General features: G+C 40.1%; 1 protein-coding gene across 1 annotated transcript in view; it reads left to right on the top strand.

Annotated features, from left to right (window-relative positions):
* NME7 (NME/NM23 family member 7) overlaps positions 1 to 26,814 on the top strand; it is a 123,866-nt gene that overhangs the window by 55,853 nt on the left and 41,199 nt on the right. The window contains exons 7-10 of the mRNA XM_063126904.1: positions 3,629 to 3,734; positions 17,252 to 17,316; positions 18,541 to 18,609; positions 19,216 to 19,317. Of these exons, the coding sequence (XP_062982974.1) occupies positions 3,629 to 3,734; positions 17,252 to 17,316; positions 18,541 to 18,609; positions 19,216 to 19,317 (342 nt within the window). The remainder of the gene's footprint in view (positions 1 to 3,628; positions 3,735 to 17,251; positions 17,317 to 18,540; positions 18,610 to 19,215; positions 19,318 to 26,814) is intronic.

The following is a 26,814-nucleotide window of genomic DNA, read 5'->3' as shown; positions in this document are numbered from 1 at the left end:
TAAGACCATTGGAAATATGTGTTTTCCGATGCTTAGGCGACCCCTGTGAAAGGGTCATTCGACCCCCAAAGGGGTCCTGACCCACAGGTTGAGAACCGCTGTTTTAAAACCTTGTTAGTCAGTCTATTGACCTATATTTATCAGTCAATCAGAATAAAGATAGTGTTCACCAACTTACTTATTACAACCTGCTGATTTCAATTCTCCTATCCAACATATAAACACCTGGACCAACTGTAAACCTGCTAAGGCCTTAACTGTTTGCTTGGTAACAATAACAGCTTTGCTGACAGTTCGTAGGCTGCCAACTGTAGGCCTCACATCCAAAGTAACTATTTGGCCTCAGGGACAATCTTGTCACTATACACAGTTAATCACTTAGAATCACAATAGTGCTAACATAACACATTTATAAATTTTATGCAACATTTTGTACATATTTTCCTTTGTGATTTATAGATTCTCCATAAGCCATTACAATTTGTAATTCAAAGACTAATTTGGCTCATCCCAACAATTGGTTGCATTTACAGTTTGGCATCAACAGATTTATTCAAGATATGATCTCTACCAGTATGTGAGTTATGTTTAGAGACACTTTTGCTGTTTGGGGTTTCGTCATTATGGGTATGATGGTTTTTGTCATTATTTATTTATTTATTACATTTATATACCGCCCCATAGCTGAAGCTCTCTGGGCAGTTTACAAAAGGTTTACAAAATGGGTATGATGGTTTATCTTCACATGGTTAGGAAGGTTCTGTGATTCCCAGTTGCAGGGATGGAGATATGGTGACCTTGTTCACATGTAAGAACAACTCATGTTTTAATTAACCATGGTTTGTTGAATTGTGGGTTATTGTTATGGGCAAACCTGGAATTATGGGTTAATTTTGGGTTGTTAATCACAAACAACCCATGAAGAGAACCTGTGGGTTGTTTATGAACTGTGGGTTGAGTTATGATCTGTGGGTTGTACGATCCCAGTAACATGGGTTGTTTCAGCACGCTACAGAGGCAGTGGGCAAGAGCGGTAAAAACCCCCAGCTGCTTTATCTGCTGGTACTGCAATGTTGCAAAGGCATTTGGGATACAGGGAAGAGAGCAGGTGAAGGATAGGGAAACAACAACAAAACCTGGGACTGATTGAACAAACCATGGTTTGTTCAATCAACTGGCTGACAAACACTGGGTTTAAATAAACCATAGGTTAGTGTTACATGCGAACCAGGCCAATGGTTATTATATCCCTCTTTTCCTCACAGCAGGCTCTGCCTTTTCCACTGCTCATGGAATGTCTGCTCCTACTTTCTCTGCTCTCTCCTCACTCCCCCAGTGCTCTGCTTTATATATCTTCATGTAAATGAAGGGGAGGAGCCAGGAAGGCTAGCACTCACATTGCTGAGGCCTGCTTCAACCCAGCCAAGTTTGTTCCCCCCCCCCGCCCTCTGATGCTGTAGCCATGGGGGAGATTGTCTTAATTGTGCTTCTCCCAACAATTGGTATTTTACATTCATATTTTAAGTCTATGGTTTTCAAACTCTATCTTTTAGGGAACTGTTTCCACACCAATTTGTCTGTCAAGGAACTCATGCATATTGCAGAGAATTCTGGGAAGTGTTGTAGGCACTTGGCTCATGTGGGACGCTGAACCTCACTGTTGTCCCATGTGAAATGAAGATGTTCTTTACAAGAGCCCACTGTGGCTGCACATTGCAGGGGGTTGTAGCCAAGAAGAGTTGACTTTCAGAGAAACTTGTCAACTATTACTGACCCCCTCTTCCTGAAAATCCCTTGATGGCCTTCCATGGAACCCCAGCGTTTTCCAGAACACAATTTGAAAGCTACTGTTTTAAGGCAGTAGGAGTGGACTAGTTTTTTAGATCTGCCATGCATTGTCTCAAAGACCCGTGCACAGCAAATGTAAATATAGCTACTCTTTGTGCTGCTAGAATTTAATTTTGTTATCTTCTAATAAGACATTAATTGAAGGTCACGGGGACACGATGGGACAAGAAAATCAAATCTTATCTGATCCATTTGCTTGAACCATTAGGAATAGAAAGAAATTGAATGATGGTTTAAGAGGCATTGAATCCTAAATGTAGAAAATTGCAAGTTTCTATTTTTATAGCTCATGAATACATTTTACTGCAAGCCTTGCTAGTGTTCGGTGGGCTCTTCTGATGCACTACTAGATGTCTTGAAAAATGTATCGAAAAAAGAATTTTGTTAAAAAAAATTACCTCTATGCTTCCCAATCAAAATCCCTAAAATGGCTTATAAACATAATAATAGATCTTCAGGCAAGTGGCTTTATCAGCATTGTATCATCATAAATTTTTGTGAACCACCCAGAGAGCTTCGGCTATTGGGCGGTATAAAAATGTAATAAATAAATAAATAAATATAAATAAAGCCTGAGAATTTTGTTAATCATAATTTGTCATATTGGAAATCTTGCAAGGAAAACCTACCTTGTGAACTGGGCATAATCTGACTACATTTCAGAACTTTCTCATGAAGAACAGCTTAAAATGTTGTACTGAACGTTGTACTATGTTTGCAGCTGGTTTTGTGTTCATCTTAAATTAGCTTAGGCAAATAGGGCAACGTATGTCAGCTTGGCAGCCTGAAGCTCCCCTAGTGGAACCTGCTTTCCAAAAGGAAGAAAGTTTACTCTACTCCAGTGTGAGCAGGTAGTAGCACTGTGTATTTGTAGGTAGGGAAAGTGGAGCTGCTGCACTTGTGTGTAGCATACTATTCTCCATGTTTGTATGTGACATGCTGCTGCCTGTGTTCATGTCTGATGTCCTCTGGTGCATATTTTCATGCAGAAAAAGAGAAGTGGGGTTTAAAAGCCAAACAAAAGCTTGGGCGAGTGAATGTTAAGTTGCAAGTGAGCAGAATAATATATGAGACTGTTGGATATGGTTACTGCTTACATCGCAAGGTTACAGTTTCCGTGCTTTTTTGTGCATGAGCAAATTTGTAAGCAAATCAACTCTTCTCTTACACCAAGTTTTGATTTTACAATACCAAATCAGCACAATGTAAAATAATGAAATAAAACAGCAGAAAGGAAAGAAACTCGAGAAGAGCCTGTGACTGTCAGCGTAGCAATATGTAGTACTTGATAAGGCAGATCCGGGGCTGCTGTTGTGACTCTCCCTGGCATTGGCAAAGCAGGTAGGTGACAAAGGCAGAAGTGGGGTTTAAAAGTCACACTGGAAATTAAGCCTGCGATGGTTTTATATGGTTTTAGTCATGAGTAAAATAAACCCTCCATATAGGTTGCAGCATGAGCACATTTGAACATTGCTTTTGTTTGTGTACTTTAGAAGCTTAACGGAATACCATCCATTTAGGGGATGTTGATAGAACCTAAGGGTAAATAGGATCAAAACCTTGCCATCTGAGAAAAGTGTCACATAGCATTTTGAAAGAAAGCTGATGACTAGAAAAGCAGAAAATGAATTAAGGGGATAATGTTAAGTTTCAATATGGTTTTGGGAAAAATTCAAGCACATCAGGTTCTTACAACTGTGACTACCACAAACATAAGTGGTGAACTCTGACTATGAGCCATCCAGCATGCTATTAAAATTTTATTTCCAATTATTTTCAGGAACTGGAGCTGTTCTTTCCTTCCAATGGAGGCCGTGGACCTGCAAACACTGCAAAATTTACACACTGTACCTGTTGCGTTATTAAGCCTCATGCGATTAAAGAAGGTAAGTTACATGGTAGCGGGCCTGTGCTGAAAGAATTCGGCATCTCTTTTCAGTTGGACAATTGTGTAGATCTTACTACGCTGCAAACATGTAAGAAGTTCAAACAAACAATCATGGAACGGCTGTAGCTTGGTGGTAGAGGCCGTGCTTTGCATACAAAAGGTCCAAGTAGGACTGGTGAAGGCTCTTGTCTGAAACTCTGTAGAGCTACTGTGAATCACTTTAGACCAGCCTTTCTCAACCTGGGGCGCTCCAGATGTGTTGGACTACAACTCCCAGAATGCCCCAGCCAGCTGGCTGGGGCATTCTGGGAGATGCAGTCCAACACATCTGGAGCGCCCCAGGTTGAGAAAGGCTGCTTTAGACAATACTGCACTTGATAGACCAGTGATCTGATGATATAACACAGTTCGTTTTCTTTGTTTTGTAGCCCCTCTTTCTATGCAAACACAGTTTAGATTGGTTTTAGATGACCTGTTAATAACCTCCTAATGATCTGATAAGCTCATTACATTTGCAGTTTCCTCTGCGTTGACAGGTATGGTACGCTGTGGTGGAAAATGTTAATGTGGTAGAAAATTTCAGACAATCAGACTAACAAGATAATTGCAGCCACCAAATGGGGGTCATGGTTGTTGTGGAAACGTCTCTTAAAAACAACACCAGCACATCAACTTTATTTATTTATTTATTACATTTCTATACCGCCCAATAGCCGAAGCTCTCTGGGCGGTTCACAAAAATTAAAACCATAATAAAACAACCAACAGGTTAAAAGCACAATTACAAAATACAGTGTAAAAAGCACAACCAGGATAAAACCACGCATCAAAATTGATATAAGATTAAAATACAGAGTTAGAACAGTAAAATTTAAATTTAAGTTAAAATTAAGTGTTAAAATACTGAGAGAATAAAAAGGTCTTCAGCTGGCGACGAAAGCAGTACGGTGTAGGCGCCAGGCGGACCTCTCTGGGGAGCTCATTCCACAACCGGGGTGCCACAGCGGAGAAAGCCCTCCAGCTCAAATTAGCTTTCCATTGGGATAATGTTTATTTATTGGATTTTAGTAAAGGTGTACTCCTTTTAACACTGCATACAGTGGAATAAAAGGATTTTCTTCAGTGTGTGTGAATGAATGAATAACTTTATTACGGTATAACAACCAGCACTCCAATCAAACACCATACAATTTAACACATTACATTACGTTATAGATGTAGAACGTGCATATGTTATTATTGTGTCTCGCCTTTTTACGGCGTGAGATGGCTGCAGCACAAAATCTGGCCACTTTCACAGTAACTTATTTATTTATTTATTTATTTATTACATTTTTATACCGCCCAATAGCTGAAGCTCTCTGGGCGGTTCACTTGGGCATTCGTGCCTGACAAAAGGTAATCTAAACAAAATTTGTCCGTTCTGCCTGGGAATTTTTTTTATGAGTGGTGTTATTAAGGAAACTCTGAGGTCTTTATACAGGTGGCAGTAAAGTAAAACATGGACTATTGTCTCAACATCCCCCGACCCACATGGACATTGCCGTTCGCTGTAAGGGATTTTTAAAAATCTGCCCTCCAGCAATGCTGAAGGTAAAACATTAAATCTGGCTAACGTAAAAGCTCTTCTTTTACGCTCGTCAAGTTTATCAGGTACGTGGCAAGTGCTGGAGGACCACTATTTCCCCTGAACCCTGGGTTCAGGCTAGCTCGACTCAGTTGATCTTGTAGGTCGATGTTTTGAATCCTTTGGGCAATATCCATTTTTGCTTTCTCGTATCCTAGGTTCAGGACTGCAGTCGTGGAGTAGCCTAGGGATTGCAACTTCCTATTCAAAGTATCTTTCCACCTTGAATTGAAAGTGTCCGTTAGAGTAAGCGGAGCTAAACCCACAGGGACAAACAGTAATTTTAACCAGAGATGAAACTTATGTATTCATATATGGGCCTCTAATGAGATCTGGCCTGCCTCCAGCCTTACAATTGTATTTTGAAGGCAGGACGGGATCGCAAGTATTGCCCTCAGAAATTTAGTTTGTACAGCTTCCAGAGGGGCCAAGTTTTCATAGACACAAATCTCTGAACCATACAGCATTTGAGCTAAAACCTTAGCAGCAAAGACTTGGAAAACAGAGGGAATATGCTGCCCACCTTTGTTGTAGAAAACCCCGCAAAGTTTCATCCCTTGTCTTTAGAATGTCTAACTGGGAATTTTAAAATCTCTTCGTTTATAGGTGGGGGTATATGAAAATACGAATATATAGCCTCCTCACTTTGTCCCGTTCTAGCATTTAAATCGCCTGCCATTAAAATGGAGGCTTCAGGATACAGAGCAATATTAGTTGTCATATATTCTTCTAGTCTGCACCAGGTTTCCTTTACCAATTGTGTGTGTGTGCTTGCCAGTCTGAGTTGTAATCAGACTCCTTTCCACACTACCAACTATGTGCAGGTTTTGTCCCATATAGGAAGCTCATTCAGTACAAGTGGCAACATACCAGACATTCTGTCGTTTCAGTCCTCCCTACTAGAGGCTGATGAATGTCTTTGGCTTTTCTAGGGTGCTGCACTTGCAATGGGTGGTGTTGAGCCAGATGCTGAGTATTGATGGTGTCTGTTACCTTGGTAACTTTTTTTCTTAATCTGGAAGAGAGGGTGCATTTTGTGATAATTGAGTTAAGAAGGCCCAACCCTAAATGGCTGCCTCCTCACCGCTCTTCTCACACTTTCTTCCCACCCTCCCCACTCTTTTTACATGCAAAGATGCTCAAATAGATGTTACTACCACCACCCAAATAAGGGAGGCACAGGCATATGGGGTTGTGGGGGCAAGGTGTGATTTTGAATTAAAAGACATGGATCCAGTTCCTGTAAAAGTCACCTGGGCTTGTGGAGAGCATGTTCAACAGAAAAAAAGATTTTTACTTCCTCATAGAGAAACACATGTACAATAATGTGCAATACTAAAATATTCAATTAGTAATCCAAAGCATGATGTGAAGAACTAAAACTGTAACACATATTATTTGGGGTGGAGTTCTAATATTTTATTTGTTAGATTAACTGAAATTGCTGACGCTGAAACATAACCTTAAATAGGCAACTATGTTTCATATTATGGTTCTATGTTTTGACTCATCTGTCTACAATTTCTAAAACAAATTTGTATAGGAAGTAAATGTTAATAAAAACTGTATTGTGACTCAAGCAACCTTTGGAGCACTGTAATTTTAGACACCTCTTAGAAAAGCTGAATAAACTCTAGGCATGTCTTTAAGAAACTATCTTGTGATTGACAGACATACAGACTTGGTTCAGCATATCCCACAGAAGGCTTAAATATCAAGGCATTTGGTGAAAAGGAAGCTGGGAATGTATTCAGTATGTTCACAACAAAAGATTATGTGTGGATTTCCACCATTAGGTGATGGTCATAAATCAGTGTTGTGGAAGGAAGGTTGTGTGAATTGGAATATATTGGATAGTTGTTATTTCGTCAGCATTAAGTATCCTTATAAATTATTTTCAGAGGGCTAGCTTTGTTACTTAGTTGCGCTAAATGATGCAATTCCACATGTAAAAAAGATTCATTCAATCCAAAATATTGATGCCTACAGTCCAAAGATGGATCAAAGACTTTCCTTGTTTCTGTTGCTGATAATTAGTTTTGATGTCTTGCATAGGGTTTCCTGTGGAAAAAAATGTTGAATTAAGACCAGTGTAAAATAGTTAAGAGCAGAGACACCACACTGACAACAAAGGTCCGCATAGTTAAAGCAATGGTATTCCCCGTAGTAACCTATGGCTGCGAGAGCTGGACCATAAGGAAGGCTGAGCAAAGGAAGATAGATGCTTTTGAACTGTGGTGTTGGAGGAAAATTCTGAGAGTGCCGTGGACTGCAAGAAGATCAAACCAGTCCATACTCCAGGAAATAAAGCCAGACTGCTCACTTGAGGGAATGGTATTAAAGGCAAAACTGAAGTACTTTGGCCACATAATGAGAAGACAGGATACCCTGGAGAAGATGCTGATGCTAGGGAAAGTGGAAGGCAAAAGGAAGAGGGGCCGACCAAGGGCAAGATGGATGGAGGATATTCTGGAGGGGACAGACTTGACCTTGGGGAAGCTGGGGGTGGCGATAGCCGACAGAAAGCTCTGGCGTGGGCTGGTCCATGAAGTCACGAAGAGTCGGAAATGACTGAACGAATAAACAACAAACAATTTCCAACTGAGATGCTTGCAGAATCAAATGGAGGTTTTGGGATGCTCAGGTTCACTTGCAAGCTATGCAGAGATTGTGCTGTTCCCTGATGGTCCACACAAGAGACTTTGGATTAGCAGAATTGGAAAAGATGGCATAGTCCATGTGAGGATTGGCAAAACATCATTGCACAAAGCCAGTTTGAGCTTTACTTTGCGGTATGGCTTCTGGTGGTTCCTCATGGGCTAGCATGATTGTGATTGGAATAAGATAGTTGCAATCCTGCCAAACACTCCAGTGTTGTTAGTCAATGTAAGATGTCACATCAGATGGAATACTGAAGTCGCTGGTGCTTTCAGTCAAAAAGGAAACAGCTGTTGTTGGTTTTTACTTGTCTGGCTTTTAACAACTGAAATACACAGCCCATCGTATTTTTTCCTCAGCTTTCCAATTTCCAATCCTGCAAATATAATCAGTCCATTACACTATAGGAATTTGTTCTCAAACATTTGATAGCTTTACCTCTTACAGCTTTTTAGTTTGCAGCCCGGTTCAATGATGTGGAAAACAGCCTAGTTTGCTTTGGACCAATTCAGAAGCTGCCTGATTTGACTCGGGGCCTGAATCTGATCTTGATTTGGTAATCCAAAATTTTTATGCCTCCCATTGACTATAATTGAAAATCAACAAGCGGGTATAACTTATTTTCTGTTTGACAGAATTAGATGACATTTGCAGGTATAGTAGCCCCAACTGAGGGGATGAAACCTGCTAAATTGTTGACAAATTGATGCAGGGGATTCTGTGATAGGTACCTTTTAAAGATTGGCTCCCCTCTTTTAAAAAAGAAAGAAAGAAAGGGAACTGTTCATAACCTCTTTATTTCTTCGCAGAATTAGAGGAGATTTGCAGGTGTAGTTGCCACTCCTGGGGTGGGGTGGGGTGGGTGGTCAAGCCTGTGAAGTTTGAAATGAGCAAGAATAGCCTTTGCATAGGACAAAAGAGGCCCTAGCTAAGAAGTCTGCAAACTTAAGTAGGATAGATGTAGCAATGTGTGTATGTGTGGAGTCTTAAAATTATTGGGTGGAAATTTCTGAAGGATATGTGTGGATCTAGGGATTTATGACAAATGAAAGACAATTTAAGGATTTATTTTGTTCTTTTCTACTCAGTTAGCACTAAAGTCTCTAAAAGAGCTATAGGACAGGGGTGGATGATGGATGTGGAGATGGCATAGGCAGAAGGACTTGAAGAGTCAACATTTTTCAAGCAAGTATCCAATGCCCCACCATCCAAAGACCTACAGACTCCACCAAAACACTTTTCAATGACCTTGCTCCTGGGAGACAGAACTAGAAAAGAACACAAAACACTGGATCAATTCTGCAATGTATTACTTCAACATCCCTCCCACAAAGCACTATGATTGGAGAACCCTGATTGAACCAAATTGTGATTAGAAGGTAAATCCGTCAGTCACAAATCTATACATTCTGCTCTCCTTCCCCCCTTAGTCTCCCCCCTGGTGTTTTTCTTATATGGAGAATGTGGGGAGAAATGTATCACTTTTTTTCCTGGCAACTTTTTGTCTCTGTGCCCCTCCAAATCGATAAGAAAGCTTTGGGAAAGTTCAAGTTCAGATATTGTCTATTTCAGACAAACCCCACTTTGATTTGGTCATATGTCGTATCTTTCTGAATCAGCCTGATTTGGCCAATGGTACTTTCTACCATCTTTTCCTTCAACTTAGATGTTTCTAATATAAAATGGCCTGGTCCCTCTGCTAACCTCAATTTGGTACATATCTTTGCAAAAATATGACATGTGAAAAACCATCTGTTTGACCATGCAATGCAATGCAATTTAACTGTAAATGACCAGTGTGGCAATCAGAGCCCTGCATCTAATCTTTTAGATAACAGATGTTTAATTTTAGGGTAGTGTAACTTTAAGTGTTACACAATCTAATTTATAGGGTTCTTAGCTTATGACAAAGCGGTGGGAAAGTCACTGTTGTTGTTTTATCTCTGGACTGGCTTGATCCACTCTTGAGTGGAATAAAGAAATATGTGTTGCTAGGCAGCCAAAGTGCTAGACCCTAGCAACCATAGCACCTGCCACAGGAACATGACGCAGTGATCAAAGGCACATAATATGTAGCATGTGAGAACTCTGTTAATGTCTGAGAGGATGCAGGGAGATCCTGGTGGCCAGATAAAGTGTTGAATTGGGTTCTAGCTTAAATTTCACCCATTGACAAGAGGAACTCAGGCGCTGATGAAAGGCTGGACCATGGAGAGCAGAAATGGATAGGATTGGGATGAAAAAGAAAACAACTAGAGCAAGGAATGGTTATAGTTTGTTTATGTATTGACTTATTGATTTATTGTAGCAGTTTTATTCCACCCTTTAGCCAAAAAGTCTCTTAAGGCGGGTTACAAAAATATTTTTAATACAGTCACTGCCCACGGGTTTACAATCTAAAAAACATGATACAAAAGGAAAGGGGATTGGGAGGGCAGAGGAAAAAGAAAGCAAATTTAGGCACTAGATTCTGAGTTGTGGGGCACAGTGGAAGGGCTGCCGTTTCTTCCTCTCCCTCAAATAGCGTCATACAGATCCAGGCATGATGGAGGGACGCCTGATTACTGCTGCTGCTGCTCTGACAGCCTCAGCAGCAACAGTTGGTAGCAAGTAGTTGGTAATTCTCTGACTGGGAGGAAGCAGAACCTAAAGGACAACACTTCTGGATTCGTTACCAAAGGTTACAAAGTTGTTGTGGGCATAGACTACTCTCGTGTCAGTTCTAATCCAAATTACAAAAATGGGTAATCATCTCAAGCTGTGTTGCACCACATTGTCCATAGATACCCAAACGAAGGATGTCTGGTGAGGGTAGAGAGACTGAACAGAAGCTAACCCAGAATCACCACCATTTTGGTTAAAAATATATTCAGAGTTTCTAATAGATTTTTTTTTTAAAAAAAAGAGCATTCTCTCAATCTTTTTAGTAGCTGCTTCTCAATAACTTAGACTCACTTCTTAATCACCTCACTAGGACTCAGTGCTGACAACTGACATGGGGCTTCATAGAGTTCCCGCTTGGCCTCGCAAGTCAAATTGTGTTTTCCTCTCAGCTGGTTTGCATGATCAAAATAAGCCTCAGTGGCTTAATTTAAATTGCGGCTCAGGCCGGGCGCGATTGAATAATCGGTGACCAGGCGTGACTTGGTGTGTCATCTGAACTGGCTTGTTGGAAGAGGGGTGGGGGAAACAACCATCCAATTAGCCTACAATAGTGAGTAGGGTGGTTCATTAAGAAAATGTAAGGGGCATCTTGGCCCTGTGGGCTTGGTGTCTACAGTAGAAGAGAGAATTGTGCTGGTAAAGAGAATTACGCTGGTAAAGAATCATGAAGAGTAATAATGGGAACCAATCAAACCCTGGGTTTATTTTCAAAGGTGAGACGCATCAGCTTGTTGAATGCTCAAGTAGAAGGAATGAACATCAATTGCTTGAATTCCCAAGCTTTGCACACACAGACTACAAAACCCTTCATTGCTTATGGGTTAGCCATCTGGGTGGTGACATGGCAATTTGGTACATATTTGCATATGTTCCTCAGTCACAGGGAAACCCTTCCTTAAATAAAATCAAGGTGGGGTTGTGTACACTGAATGGCTCCTATAACTTTTGCAGCATTCCAGAGCCTTTGAGTTCTTGGCAGCTGTTGTGACTTCTGGGGGTGGGGGTGGGGGAAGGATTCCACAGCCAAGGAGTTGAGTTCATGTCCAATAAATCTATAACACATACTACACATGTACAGAGAGCCTGGACATCTGAAGCTCCTCTGTAGCATGAGTTCCTAGATTCAGCTGCCTCAAGAATGGAAGAATAAGAAACTGATATTCTTCCAGGTCTCTTAATTTAGAAGTTCCTGGTGCAATGGGATATGAATCTGGTCTTGACAAAACTGATGCAAGCTTCACCTTTTGAACCTCTTGGTACTCCTGGGGATCTCACATTCCTGTGGAAAGATAATTTCAAACGACTATAGGGTCTTCATAGCATTAGCTCTGTTGTTAACTCTATCTACTGCTACACTATTATGTTGTTTCTTTCGGCAGTGTTCCCCCTACTCCCCATGTTTCATTCCATTTGCTTTGTGTAGCTTTTGTATAGCTAGTTCACTAGGTTCTTAGCTGAAGATATTAAAGTCATAGAACAGCCTTTCCCAAACTGGTCCCCTTCAGATTTTGGACTTCAACTCTCAGAAGCCCTGGCCACCATGTCCCAAAGGTCAAGAATGGTGGTGGAGTTTTAGTCCAGAACATCTGGAGTGCACCAGATTGGGGAAGGCTGCCATAGAGAGAGGTCTTGGGTTCAGTCTTGGGCAACATAACAAGGAAAGTTTCCTACTTGATACATTGAAGCATTACTTTTTATGCAAAGGCTGAGTATTATTGGATAGTTGGTGTTGCTTCCCCCTCACCCCAATTTTCATCACACTACATCACCAAATAATGACATGTTCCTAGAAGCATGTTTCTTGTGGCCCTTTGAGCCACTGAACATTACAGGAAAGGGCATAAGAGTTAGAGTGGGAGGGAGCCTTATAAACCATCTAGTCTAGCCCACTGCTCAGTGCAGGAAATCCAGAGCTAGAGCATCCCCAACAAATGGGTATCCAGTCTCTGCTTGAAGCCTTCCAGAAGGGGAAAGCCCACCACCCCACTAAAAAATTGATTCCATTGTGGAACTGCTCTAATAATCAAGAAACATCTCCTAATGTTCAGTTGAAATCTGCCCTCCTGTAACTGGAGCCCATTAGATCTAGTCCTAACCTCTGAAGTACATAGCAGAGAACAACTCTTTGCTGTCTTCTATGTGACACCCCTCCAGCTTTGGAATAGTGCTATCATGTCATCTGGTCTCCAGTCTAAACATACCCAGTTCCTAGAATGTAATCATGCAGTTGGAAGAGACTCTGAAAGTTATCTAGTCCAACATGATAGGTAGCCATACTGCCTCTATTTAAAAACCTCTAACGAAGAGGAGTCCATCACCTTTCAAAACACCCTATTCTACTCTGAGCAGCTCATACTGTCAAGAACTCAACCCACTCCAATGTTTAGTTGAAATCCCCTTCCTCATAATTGGATTGTGTCCTCTTGAGCAACAGGAAACAAATTTGCTCCATTATCTGTGTGAAAGCCCTCTAGATATTTGAAAATGGCTATCATATTGCCTTGCAATCAGCCATTTTCCAGGCAAAACAGTCTGAATTCTTCAGCCTTTCCTTATAGACTTTGTTTCCAAGCCTCTAATCACCTTTCTCATCCTTCTATTGACACTTCACATGGTCAATCTTCTTATACTCTAGTGCCCAGAACTGGACACAGTACAGGTGAGGGCCAAAGCAGAACAGAGTGGCACCATTATGGGCCCGTTCAGAAGACACCTTAAACCATTACTTTAACCATGATGGTTAAGCCAGAAAGTCAGGCCCTGTTCAGAAGACACCTTAAACCATGGCTTTATTAACCATTGTGAATAAAGCTTTTTGCTTTATTCATGGCGGTTAAAGCTGTGGTTTAAGGTGTAATGTCTGGTTCTTACAAGGGATTTGTGGAGCAGAGTCCAAAGCAATAACTCAGGTTTGGCATGTGGTCTACTAAAACCCGTAGAGCCCTTTTTCATACAGTGCTGTTGAGCCAATTGTCATCAATCATGTATTTGTGCTTCTGATTTTTTTCCTACCTAAATGCTGAACTTTACATTTATCTCTGTTGAAATTCATTTTGTTAGTTCTCTGCCTTGTAAAGATCATTTTAAATAATGTATTATTTTCTAAAGTATTAGTTGTATTCGTTTCCCCTCCCAGTGTCATGCCTCCCTCGGATTCTTCCGAGGATGAAGAGGAATGGCAGGTTGAAGATCTGGGTGAGGGATTTAACACAGAAGCAGCTCCACAGTCCTCACTCGGATCTGCAGCCTGCCATTCCTCTTCATCCTCAGAAGAATCCGAGAGAGGCATGACACCCAGTTTGGTATCATCTGCAAATCTGATGAACATCCTCTGTTCATCAGATTTGCAGATCTGATGAACAAAGGATGAAGTCATCCTCCAAGTGACTTCATCCTTTGTTGAAGTCACTTGGAACAAACTGAGCCCAGGGCAGAACCCTATGGCCCCCCACTTGTCACTTTTCTTGCAGAGCCAATGATGAGTGGTCTTTGGGAACACTCTATCAACCAGCCATAAATCCACCTACAGTAGCATTGTCTAGCCCACATTTTACTAGCCTGCCAACAGGAATGTTATGAGGAACCTTGTCAAAAGCCTTGGATGTAATCAAGGTACACTACATCAACAGCATTCACCTGATCTACCAATGTGATAACTCTGTCAGGAATGTAAAGTTAATTTGGCATGACTTGTTTGTGAGGAAACCATGCTGGCTCTTCATAATCACAGCATTATTTTCTAAATGCTCACAGACTGACAATAATGAGCGTTAGAAAACATTTCCAGGTATTGATGTCAACTAATACTCTTTTTCCTCTTTTGGGGGGACATTTATCGACTTGCAGTCTTGCAGCACTTTAAAAAAATAAATCATTACAGACAGTGGCTCTGAGGTTATATCTGCAAGTTTCTTTAGTGTTCTAGGATACAATTCCTCTTGCCCTGAAGTCTTGAGTTCATCTATAGTGGCTAGCTAAATGCTGCCGTACCACCACTTTATTACCTTTGGCTGTTCCTTCAATCTTCGTTCTTTCCTCACAGGACTTGTTTTTCATACCACTGACCATCTTCATTGCCTTTCTCTAAGCCCATTGCAGTTTGTCTATATATCCTTCCTAATGTGCAGTGCCCAGAACTGGACACAATACTCCAGATGGGTGCCAGTTCTGTACACTATATGTCTCCTTAATGACTACTGCAGCATGCATATGAGTGACAGGTGTCTGCAACAGTAAAATGCTCCTGGAACTCTCTGTTGATCAAAGCTTCTAGCTTTTCAGATACGATGCCTCCTCCACACCACTATTTTTTCAATGGCGATGTTTGACAAGCAAATAGAAACCCATAATTTCTGTATATATTTTTAAACTTATTATTTATAAGGGAAACCTCTAAGAGTTTGTGGATTCTGCAACCCTAATGTACAAGTGTGGAATTTGGCATTGGACATAGAATTTGGTATTCTGAGAATCTCTGCTTCTGTTTAATAACAAAACCAAAACAATTTCTGGCCCTTCAAGGTAGAGTTAAAAGTGTGTAAACCTATTAAATATCAGCAACTGGGTGGGGATGAGGTCTTTAGTGGCTCTTGTCCTCTCCATGACTGCAGAAGCAAAATACTATAAGCGCTCATACTATATATAGTATTGTCGCTTTTGGAATTTTGCTAATAGACATATTGTCTACCTGCAATTTTTGACAAATAGACTATACTATATAGGCAAATACACAAAAGCATACAAAGCTTGTTATGAGGACTGTACTTCAAAACATACACACGCCAACCAGTTGTAGCTCCTGGAGGCATGTTTTCTGTGTGTTTTCTGAGGAACCTGGTAGGTGGATTTTGGATCCTGGGGTTCTAAATATCTATTTGTAGGTGCTCAAAATCATATATAGAGCTAATAGGGTGGTTTGCATGACATGGTCAGCTCATTGTGGATTATTAAACTCATGGTGAGCTATGGTATGTGCAGTCGCTGTTTTGAATATGCAACCTCTGATTGAGGCAATCGGGTTAAGCCATGATATGTGAGCCCCACCACCAAAACTTGCATAACCTTTGATTAGTAGTAGCATTATGTGACGGTTGTTTTAACCCTCAAATGACCCTATCTCACCAGGTTCACATGACACGACAATTCCTGAGTGGCGGTTTGATATGCACATGCCGCAGCCTCATTATTAGTTAAATGACTCATGGTGGGCTGTCATGTCATCCAAAACAGCCCTGTTTCTCAACATATACCTCTTATGCCAACCAATAACTGTTCATGCAGATGCCATTCTTGCCAAGCCCAGTAGCCTCTGATTGCTTTACATTTCTAGATTTGCTTTCTTTGAATTGTTCTAGTGTGTCACAAGGCAGTGAATTGTTAAACAACAAAGTAGATGTTGTACCGCATCACTTCATCTGATTAAAATGTGCCTGAAGATTATCTGTTCTGTATTAGTGCCTAGTAACCTAATGCTGTCTTGGAGACATAAAACCTTCCCTCTCTTGTTTTTTTTTTATGCTCAAAGTTATTTGTTATGCATTTTTGCTAGGATTAGTATTACATTCCTTCAGTTGCATTTAGTAATGCCTGCGATTTCTTTTGTACTTTGTCACTAAAAATTAAATCCTAAACTAACACCTAATCTGTTGCTCTGATTCAGCTTCTTAAAGTAATCACATTTTAAAGATGTACTAGTCTTAGTTTTTTAAATAGCCAGTTTCTTTATTTAGTGAAGTCTGAATTGTTTTAAAATAGATTTTAAAAACATTACTACAAATGTCGTGTAGGCAACCAAAATGTTTGCTAAGTGCTTTCCCTCTTCCCAAAAGCTGAGATGTAATCATGATCTTGTTTTTGGGTATAGAAATCACACCCTTAGCTTTCATTCAAGAAAACAAATACTGAGCCATTATAGTTGTAGAAGTATGTATCAAAACTGCAACTTATGTTTGCCAAAGGCTTCAGTGTTAAGGATAATGCATACATGTCGACATGTCTTTCCCTTACTCTGTTTTTTTTCTTTCTTTTCCTATTCTTCACTTTCCCCCCAAAGTCCCAAGTATTGTAGCAACTCTGATGTTAGGTTAGGTAGAAAAACCATGAAAATTGAATGGGTTCTCACTATTTGGGGATTAAGTGGGGGTGGGGGGGATTGTTTGCGGAATTTGGATTTCCTTTTGTCAGGTGCCCAAACTACTTTGGCCTTATGTGGGAAAAATCATGCTATAGTTCCATGTTTAACAGTGTTTACTGGGAAGTAAGGCTTACTGATTTGAATGTCATCTACTTCTGAGTAAACATGGCTAGTATTCGGTTGCATGGACTCCAGATTGTGGCTTGGCTATGTCACAGTTTTTTAGAGTTAGCATGAGTCCATTTGCTTATTCTCTGTCTGCTTTATATCCCCTAAGAAAGTGTGCAAGCTGCAAAAGTTTTATAAGAACAAGTGAATCAATGTTCAAAGCATTATAAGAATAATCCTGACACTTGAGAATTTGGTGCTCAGAGAAACTAGTCTCAGAGCTTCTAAACTTATCCCTTCTCTTTCTTTTTTTAAATTTCCACAGGTCTGACCGGGAAGATTATAAGAGCAATACTTGACGGAGGATTTGAAATCTCAGCCTTGCAAATGGTAACCCTTTATTCTTTTTTTCCTTTTTGTTCAGAGCTATTGTCTTGAGAGAAAATCCAACCTTCACTGCCTCCTGCAACATGTCCTACAGAGGCACCTTAATCCATTTCATCTGGGAGCAGCAGGGCTGCTGCTCCTTTCAGTGATTTCCCGTTCTCACCTTGGATACCCACAACCTCAAATGTATCAGCTGCTTCTCACACCTGCCCACTTTCAAGGAGTGCTGGGTTCCCATTCTGCTCTCTTGCAAAATTAAAAAACAAAAAGTTTAAAAACGTAGCTATTTCCAACTCCTCTATACTTCTCCAACTGCACTGCCTGCCAAAGAAAACCCTGCACTTCGCAGTAAACTCCATTGAATTCGGTGGGTACAAATTGATAGGCTCGGGCTGCACATTGTGTATATTGAAGAGCACTTGGTTGCTTCTCTTAGAGGAGAAGGGATAGTCTGAGCTTTCCCCTACTCATATATACTGTGCATTCTTGCTGTCTCCGTTTTCTCTTCCTCCTCACCCTTCCCCAACCCCACCCCTCGATGATGGTTACAGGAGATTAGAATAGGTAGGTGAATGACACCATACTATGTCTGATTGGAGCATGAGCTCAAATCTAAGTACTCACGTGGGAACCCCTTGGCTGACCTGGACTAATCTTGGTTTCCTTAGCCTTACCAATTCTTCATCTGTAAAATGGGAGTAATACCAGTCTGTTTGTCAGAGCTGCTATGAGTCTTACATAGTATATATGTTATAATGAATATAGTTATACCATCTTTTAATACCATCTGTTCTTTTCGTCATTCTGCTCTATGTTTTTATTTATACAATAAGGACACAGTAGAAATGATAAACGAAACATCAGTGAAAATAAAAAAAGAGCAGATAACCCCAGTCCCAGCAGGAATTCATCCTGTAGCTGGTCCCCTCCCTTTATTTTGATACACAGATGAACATCTAGGCGTGATAAATGAGATCCTGCTCTCTGGTTACTTTTATTTTTATTGACTTATTTGCCAAATAATAGCTTGTGAGGGGTTAATTGAGAGATGGTATGAAGCCTATTCAGGTTGTGTATGTGCAGAAAAGGGGCAACTATACAATTTAGGTTATTTTTGCTTTTTTCACTCATAAACAGGTGTATTCATCTAAAATATTTATAAATCACCTTTCTGTCCCCATAAGCACTCCAGAATGACTTCTTTCTTTTCTGTTCTTTTATATGCAGTTCTATATGGACCGTGCAAATGCAGAAGAATTCTATGCAATTTACAAAGGTGTTGTTGCTGAATATTCTGTAAGTAAACACTATAAATTTTCTCTTCCTGATCCATTTTTTAATCATGTACCCTCCTGAAGGTGCAATATAATAGAGAACGAAAGACAAATTGTAGGTATTTTTTTTTAAAAAAAATTAAAATTGCTTTTCACCTGTCACACAGAAACCAATTCAATATTTTTGAATGGCAAGACAATGAAAAATGCACAAGTGATGATTTAGTTTTGGCTTGAAATTATGAGATATATATAACTTGTTTTTTTTCCAAACATGTTGATGGAGAGGTAGATACATGGGAAATACCCCTTTCAATATTGCTTGTAGTAGTAGAGTGAATGGCTTTCTTCTAGCAAAAATTCTGGTTGTTTAGCCTCATAGTCAACAGGCTGTACTGAATTGATTAGACTCTCCCTTGTACTGTTTAGGTCCTCATGTCATGTTGTCGTCACGATGTGAGTTTCTCTGCCTGCATCAGGTCTGCCAGCAGCAGCTGATGATGGTAAAAATGGAGAACTGCCAGGGATTACTTAGCTTTTTTAAAAATAGTAAACTTTGTTGCAAAGGGATATATGATGTTTAATAATATATTTGCAAAACCATTTTAATTTTTTTTTCTGGTTACAGGAGATGATTGTAGAACTCTGCTCAGGACCCTGTATAGCTCTAGAGATAAGACAGTTAGATCCTGCAAAAGCATTCAGAGATTTCTGTGGGCCTTCTGATCCCGTAAGTAACTTAATTGAGAAGTTTGGGACCAATACAGAAATGGTGTGTGAGAACTGAGTTTGGATTTCTCAATGGTCTTTAAAAAACAACAACCCAAACAAACAACTAAGACAGCTGGGAGGGAGCATTTAACACCCTCCACCATTTGCCAAATCTAAATTTTTCTCTCCCTCCCCATATAGCTGCTATTAGTTCCACAGGAGGGAAAATATGCTGCCATGATACAGGTATCTGACTTTTCCCCTCCGAAGTCTGTCTCAGAACAGCTTCATGGTGGGAAATAGATATGGCAAATGGAGTATTTGGGGAAGCGGGGAGAGCATTAAACAGCCCCTACCCCAGAGCAGCTTCCTGAATTTAAATTGGACTACCCCCACAGCTGTGGTTTTTTTTTAAATTAAGAAGTGTGTAGATTAATCATAACCTGTTGAGTCTCATCTATTTTGCTGCTCAGTTACCAAAATTAATACATAACAGTATATTTAACAAATGGACCATGCTGTCATTATCATTATACTGTTCTTTATTCTTTGGGCAAAGATTGTCTTCTGTTTTCTCCTCAACTTACGATAGTCTGCCTCTAGAGGGTTTTGCTGTGTCAATAGTCTTTTTGGGGATATTATTGCTGTAGAAAGAAAGAGTGCACTTTCTCATAGATGCTTTTGAAGACATATTTAAATGTCCTTATGATCAATTCTGCTGCTATGTAGTTTTAAAAGAAAAGAAAACAGAGGAATTAATTAAGATTACTTACGGGTGCCCCCAATAAGCTCGGCCACAGGTCAAGGTTGCATCCAATTTATGAGGCTGAAAGATTAAATCAGACTGAAGGGAAGACAGATCAAAAAGGATATATTTGCCATCAGGCGAGCTCCCTCTTTTTGAATAGTTGGTTAAATTGACCACAGTTTGAGCAGGTGAACTAGAGAACCTTGGACAGCACCTGTATGATCTCCTTTAACAAGAAAAATATTAGTGGCACAGTCTTGGCCGCTAAGATGTATTGCTGTGTGCAGATACACCTATTATTATTATTATTATTATTATTATTATTATTAATTTATATAGCACCATCAATGTACATGGTGCTGTACAGAGTAAAACAGTAAATAGCAAGACCCTGCCGCATAGGAAATTAGTTTAACAGTATGCAGCTCTAGAACTTGTTTTTGAGGGAGCAGTATCAATAGGATTTGAAGTTATAAAGGATCCCAAAGCAACGGGGTCTAATTCAGCATTGCAATTACCGGTGGGCACATTAAAATCAAGGGAGCTAGCAGAGGGGAAATAGGAGTCTATCCTTCTCTGCTTAGAATCAGGTTTTACAGCATCAGAGTCGGGGCTATCAGTACGTCTTGATTTTCCCATCTTGAGAATAAAACAGGTAACAACAAAAACTGGCAAAACAGTTTAGATTTTGTTGTTTGTTTAGAATCCACTACTTGAACGCCAAACTAGCCTGCAAACAAACGATTTCAGAGCATACCAAGACATCCCAGATGCAACCAGTACTCCATAAAACGTTAAAAATAAAGATGAAAATCCTAAAACAAAAACGTGTCACAACAGTGGTTCTAGTGAAATTGTTTGGTTCTGACCCAGCAGCTGAGTCTTCCCTCCACAGCTACTTTAGCTAACACAATCCTGCAGTATTAGAACAAATAATCTTCTATGGAGGGTAGAAATATACTGTGGACTCGGTTTAGACACCAGCCACCTGTTCAGAGGTGAGCTCCATTTCTAGAGAGCTATCTGCTGAGGATAGCTGGTGCTATCTCCGCTCCTCTGATGCCATGCTTCTCGCCTGCCCAAGGACCTCCACTTCCCTTACTCGGCTTCGTCCTTTTTCTTCTGCTGCCCCTTACGCCTGGAACGCTCTTCCAGAACACTTGAGAACTACAAACTCAATCACAGCTTTTAAAACTCAGCTAAAAACTTTTCTCTTCCCTATAGCTTTTAAATATTGAGTTTGTTCTGACTCTATACTGTTAGCTTCACCCTACCCAGTGCCTGTTTACCCTACCCTGTGCCTGTTTGCATTCTCTTTCCCTCCTTATTGTTTACTACAACTTTATTAGATTGTAAGCCTATGCGGCAGGGTCTTGCTATTTACTGTGTAATCTGTACAGCACCATGTACATTGATGGTGCTATATAAATAAATAAATAAATAATAATAATAATAATAATAATAATAATAATAATAAGAAGAAGAAGAAGAAGAAGAAGAAGAAGAAAATGGTAGGGCGCATCTACCTGCATGCATACATTCCTGCATGCGTCTCCAAGGGCAATGCTAATTGCACACTAAGCTTGCACTTTGTGTGATGCTGAGGTGCACATAGAAGCGCTGCCTCTGGCTGCCAGGCTTTAAATACCTGAGAGGAAACAGCAGAAGGTGGGATCAGCTTGAGTGGCAGGCTAGGGAACCAATTGGACACACACACATACTTCCCCTTCCTCCCCATTCATAGAGGTAAAACTGAAGTCCAAAACCTTGCTGGGAACAGATTTGGTTCACTTGGTGGCCTGATAACAGCGGTGATATTGCAGGTTGAGCTACACAGTTAGATCTGAGGCATTATTTCCCCATTGCTCTAGCAGCACAGATCTCCTTAGTTTAGGAAGAATCAGGGACAGGCGAAGGAAGGGCAGACAGTTGCGCTCCTTTCCATTCCTCCTCTTCCTGCTGAATTTTGCAACCTTATAAACGTTCTGAGCTACGGGAATAAAGTATTTTAATGGAGAACATGTAGTTCTGTAATGAGTTATTTGGAAAGAAGGTATAAATATTTTTAATCATATGTTTCAGAGAAGTGAGATCAGATTTTATCCAATTTATCAAGTTAGTGTTTGTGCTTTTCCGTATTACATTTGCTGCTAATTTGACCATTTCTTGGGTCCAGGCTACTTCCATCGACCCTCCATTTAAGTAGAATTGATCTTCAGATTATGGGATGATGGTTTGTTGTTGAATCATGGTTTATCATTGAATCATGGGTTGTTGTTGAATCACTGGTTACCATTACATGCAAACAAGCATGAAATGGTAACCAAGGATGGCAAAAAGGGAGAGGGCCTTTTCAGTGGTGGCCCCCTCAATTATGGAATGATCTCCCCAACGAAGCTCACCTGGCACCAACATTGTTATCTTTTCAGCGCCAGGTCAAGACTTTTCTCCCAGGCAGTTAACAACATATGCTGAGTTTTTTTACTGACCCCAGAATAGTTGTTTTAAATGGATATTGTTGTTTTTATGCTTTTGATGGTTTAAAATTTTTGTATATTTGTTTTTAATGTTCACTGTTTTTAACTTTTGTAAACTGCCCAGAGAGCTTCAGCTATGGGGTGGTATATACATGTAATAAATAAATAAATAAATAAATCCCTGCACTATGGTTTAACTATGGATTGGTAATCGCGTTGTTATTGGTTTTATAAATAGGCTGCCCTTAGCAATGTTCCTAAAGGAGCTTTACGATAAAATAATAAAACTACAGCTTTAAAACAATGAATCACAAAAATCACAATAAAACAAGAGCCAGTTGTGCAATAAAATACTTTAAAATGCCAGTACAAAATTCCAGACACTCAAAAGGAGAAAGGTACCTGGCACGAAAACCAACCCCACTAACAACCCAGTGATAGAGAATGGATTTCCAGAGGATAAACCTTGTTCAGTCAGACAATTGCAGTTGCATGTAGATGCCTGATTTTGGAAGTTTACTTTGGGGGGAAAATCAATTCAGATTGCTTGCTTACATGGCTACTAAGGCACCAAGGTAGCACCAAGCTTTACAAAGCAAAAGGGGTAACTAGTCCTTAATGTGTTTCCATAGAGGTTTTGCATATGCAGCTACGACCCTTGCCAAGCCTTCTTTCCATTAGATACTGAAGTGTCACTGGAATGCTCTTACAACTAATTTAATCTATCATGCCCCAAACTTCAGCAAATCAATACGTGTTACTCAGAAAACAGTGTGAATAATCATGCTTTTGGATGTTTGCCTGTTGGTACTAAGCCATGCTGGCTATATTGCAGTTCCTACTGAGCTCCTCCTCCATTGGACAAATGTTTTCCCAGTCTTCCAAAAGTGGGAAAGGGAGAGCTGGGACATGCACACTAATCAGATTGATTTTGATACTAGAGAGGATGCTAGATCAAATTATAACAAAGTCAATTTGCAAGTATCTTGATAAAAATGCAGTGAATAGTACATGGCAGCTTGGATTTGTTGAGAATAAATCCTGCCAGACTAATCGTATCTCTTTCTTTGATCAGTTTATAAGCTTAGTGGATTGTTGGAATGCTGTGGGTGTAATTTATCTTGATTTCAGCAAAGGATTTAATAAAGTTCCCCATAATGTTTTCAGTTAACAGACTGGTTAAATGTGGGCTAGATGATAGTACCATCTGGTGGATTCATAGCTGGTTCGAAAACTGTACTTAAAAATGATTCCTCATCAAACTGAAGGTAGGCTTTGGATGGGGTACCACGCTACTCTGTCCAGGATGTGTTACTTTTCAATGTTTTTATCAGTGACTTAGATAGAAAGAAGGAAATTCGCATCAATTTTGCAGATGAGATGGATAGCTAACACCTCAGAAGACAAGAATAACATTCAGAATAACTCAGATAGAATGGGAAATTGGGCTGAAACTAGCAAAATAAAATTCAACAGAGACAAATGCGAAGTTCTGCATTTAGGCAAAAAACAAAAAGGCAAATGTGCAGAAGTGCATGTGAAAAGAATATCGGGGATTGTAGTTGATCACAAACTGAGCATGAATCAGCAATGTGATGTGACTGCAAAAAAGGCAAATGCAATTTTAGGCTGCATGAATAAAACTACTGTTTCCAATTCACAGGAAGTACTGGGAGTGTCATCACATGGGGGAAAATCACATTTCCTTACAGTTGCTTCTCCACACTTCCTCATTCTTCCCGGAGGAGAAAGAGGAAATAAAGACCACGTGGCCCATGCAGAGGCTGTTTTTATTGCGCCGCTTTTCCTGCACACAGCAGCAGATCGCGGCACATTCTGGTTTTTTAAATAAGTCAGATTAAAAGGGGTCTATTTTGGTATGGAAAAATGAGTGGAAGGATCAGGAGGTGAACGCCGTTGTCTAAAGGACACGCGCACATCCATAAGTGGACAGTAGTAAGCATGCAATAAAATGCTCGTCTGATGAACCTCTAAGTCTGCTTCGTTTTGCACTGGTCAATCCGTATCTGGATGCTGTAGTTTAAGAAGGATATTGACAAATTATAACAGGTTCAGAGGAGGACACCCAAGATAGTCAGTACAAGTCCTATGAGGAAAGGGTAAAAGTACTGGGTTAGTTGAGCTTGGAGATGAGAAGATTGAGTGGGAACATCATAGCCCCTTCAAACCCTGAAGGATAACAGTGAGTCTTATCCTTTCCATCCTTTGAGAGATGTGTTGCAGAGCCATGAGGGTTAGCTTCACTGCCAACATGCCTAGCAGCCATGCCCCCTCCCCACAACACACATTTGGAGTATATCTGTAAGGGCTGTACACACTTAACTATTGTACATATATAGAATTCCTACGTGCAGTGCTCCCCTCTCATGTGGAAGAACTCTGTACATGTACATCTTCTGATATGCTCCCAAATGCATGGACAGAAGGGGGCGTAGTTACCAGGCAGGGGTGGGGCTAGTCCACACAGCCCTGTGCCCCCATGTGTTACTTGAACACCTGGAGGGGGGCATCTGAACCCTCTATGGAAGAGGGCAAAGATCTGTTCTCTGTTGTCCCAGAGGGCAGGATCAGATCTAATTTCACAAGAGTGAAGATTTTGATTATGGTTAGCTCTGGATTTCCTACATTAAGCAGGGAGCTGATTCTGTGATGGCTGAGCTAATAGGGAAAAACAGTTTTGGCATTCATTAGTTCAATTTCACCATCTGTAAAATGACACTGGTCTGCCTCTCAAGATAATAAATTATAAATATTTAAAATGCTAGCAAGATTAAACAACTGCTTAAACAACAATTTTGATTTTAATAGCATGACTTCATGTTTTTTCAACGCAACTTGTATGTTTATTTATTTATTTATTACATTTTTATGCCGCCCAATAGCCGAAGCTCTCTGGGCGGCTCACAAAAATTAAAACCATTAGGAACATAATAAAACATCCAACAAGCTAAAAACCCAAATACAAAATACAATATAAAAAGCACAACCAGGATAAAACCACACAGCAGAAATTGATATAAGATTAAAATACAGAATTAAAACAGCAAAGTTTTAATTTAGATGTTAAAATACTGAGAAAATAAAAAAGTCTTCAGCTGGTGACGAAAAGAATACAGTGTAGGCGCCAGGCAGACCTCTCTGGGGAGCTCGTTCCACAGCTGGGTTGCCACAGCAGAGAAAGCCCTCCTCCTAGTAGCCACCAGCCTCACTTCCTTTGGCAGCGGCTTACTCCCAGGTAAGGCTGCAATCCATTTACCTAGGAGAAAGTTCCATTGAACTCTTTGGGATTTACTTCTGAGCAGACATGTATAGGATTGTGTTGTACATATTCATAGGATTGCAGCCTTACAGAGGTTATTGAGAGCTTGCCATATTAGCTAACTGTAAATTTGGGGCAGGAAAGCTCCTGGTTCAAAACTTGTCTCTGTTATGAATCCACAAGTTTATTTTAGGCTGTCCCCTGCATCTCAGCCTTAGTCAATCCCTCCACAATAGTGGGATAATAAAACTCCTCTCTTAAAAGGTTGTTGTAAATATTTAAGCAAGATAATGTATACTTGTAACACTTTAATGAATTGCTAAATAAATTTATTACTGTTATTATTGTTTTTAAAACAATAGCACCATGTACACTGATGGCGCTATATAAATAAATAATAATAATAATAATAATAATAGTGTAAAGATCATACAATGGTTAAAGATACTGCTACACTCAGAATGATGCAAACACATTGACCTGGTTCACATGACACGCAGGGGTCACCATAAGTTATTTAACCCACGATGAGCCGTAGCATGTCTTACCTTCTGTTGACTCTGTTAAATAATTCCACCTCTCAGATACAAAGAATTGCTGTTTCTGAGTGCTACACTTTGACACATTGGCATATTAAAAGGCAGATCACTTTATGATTATAACTATTTAGGTGGTTCTTCACCTAGCACTAAGCAATGCAAAGAGAAGGAAAAAGGGTTTTTCATTCATTGACAAGACCATTATCAGGTAGAGTAGAAAACAGATCAATAAGAGGCTGCAATTAGTATGTCATGTTGTCTGTGGCTGTCTCTAGTGGAAAGGACATGATTGGATTGTTTAAATGTTATTTAGGGACAAACATAATCAGTGTTCCTTTAAAAATAGATAGGCACTAGTTGTTGTTGATCTATTAGGAAGTGTTGCTTTGGAATTTTTTCCAGATATTGCCAATGAGAGCCAGTGTGGTGTAGTGGCTAAGGTGTTGGACTGGGAGTTGGGAGATCTGAGTTC

This window comes from Elgaria multicarinata, chromosome 5, assembly GCF_023053635.1.
Source record: "Elgaria multicarinata webbii isolate HBS135686 ecotype San Diego chromosome 5, rElgMul1.1.pri, whole genome shotgun sequence".
Lineage (NCBI taxonomy): Eukaryota > Metazoa > Chordata > Lepidosauria > Squamata > Anguidae > Elgaria > Elgaria multicarinata.
This window is presented reverse-complemented; position numbering and strand designations above follow the sequence as displayed.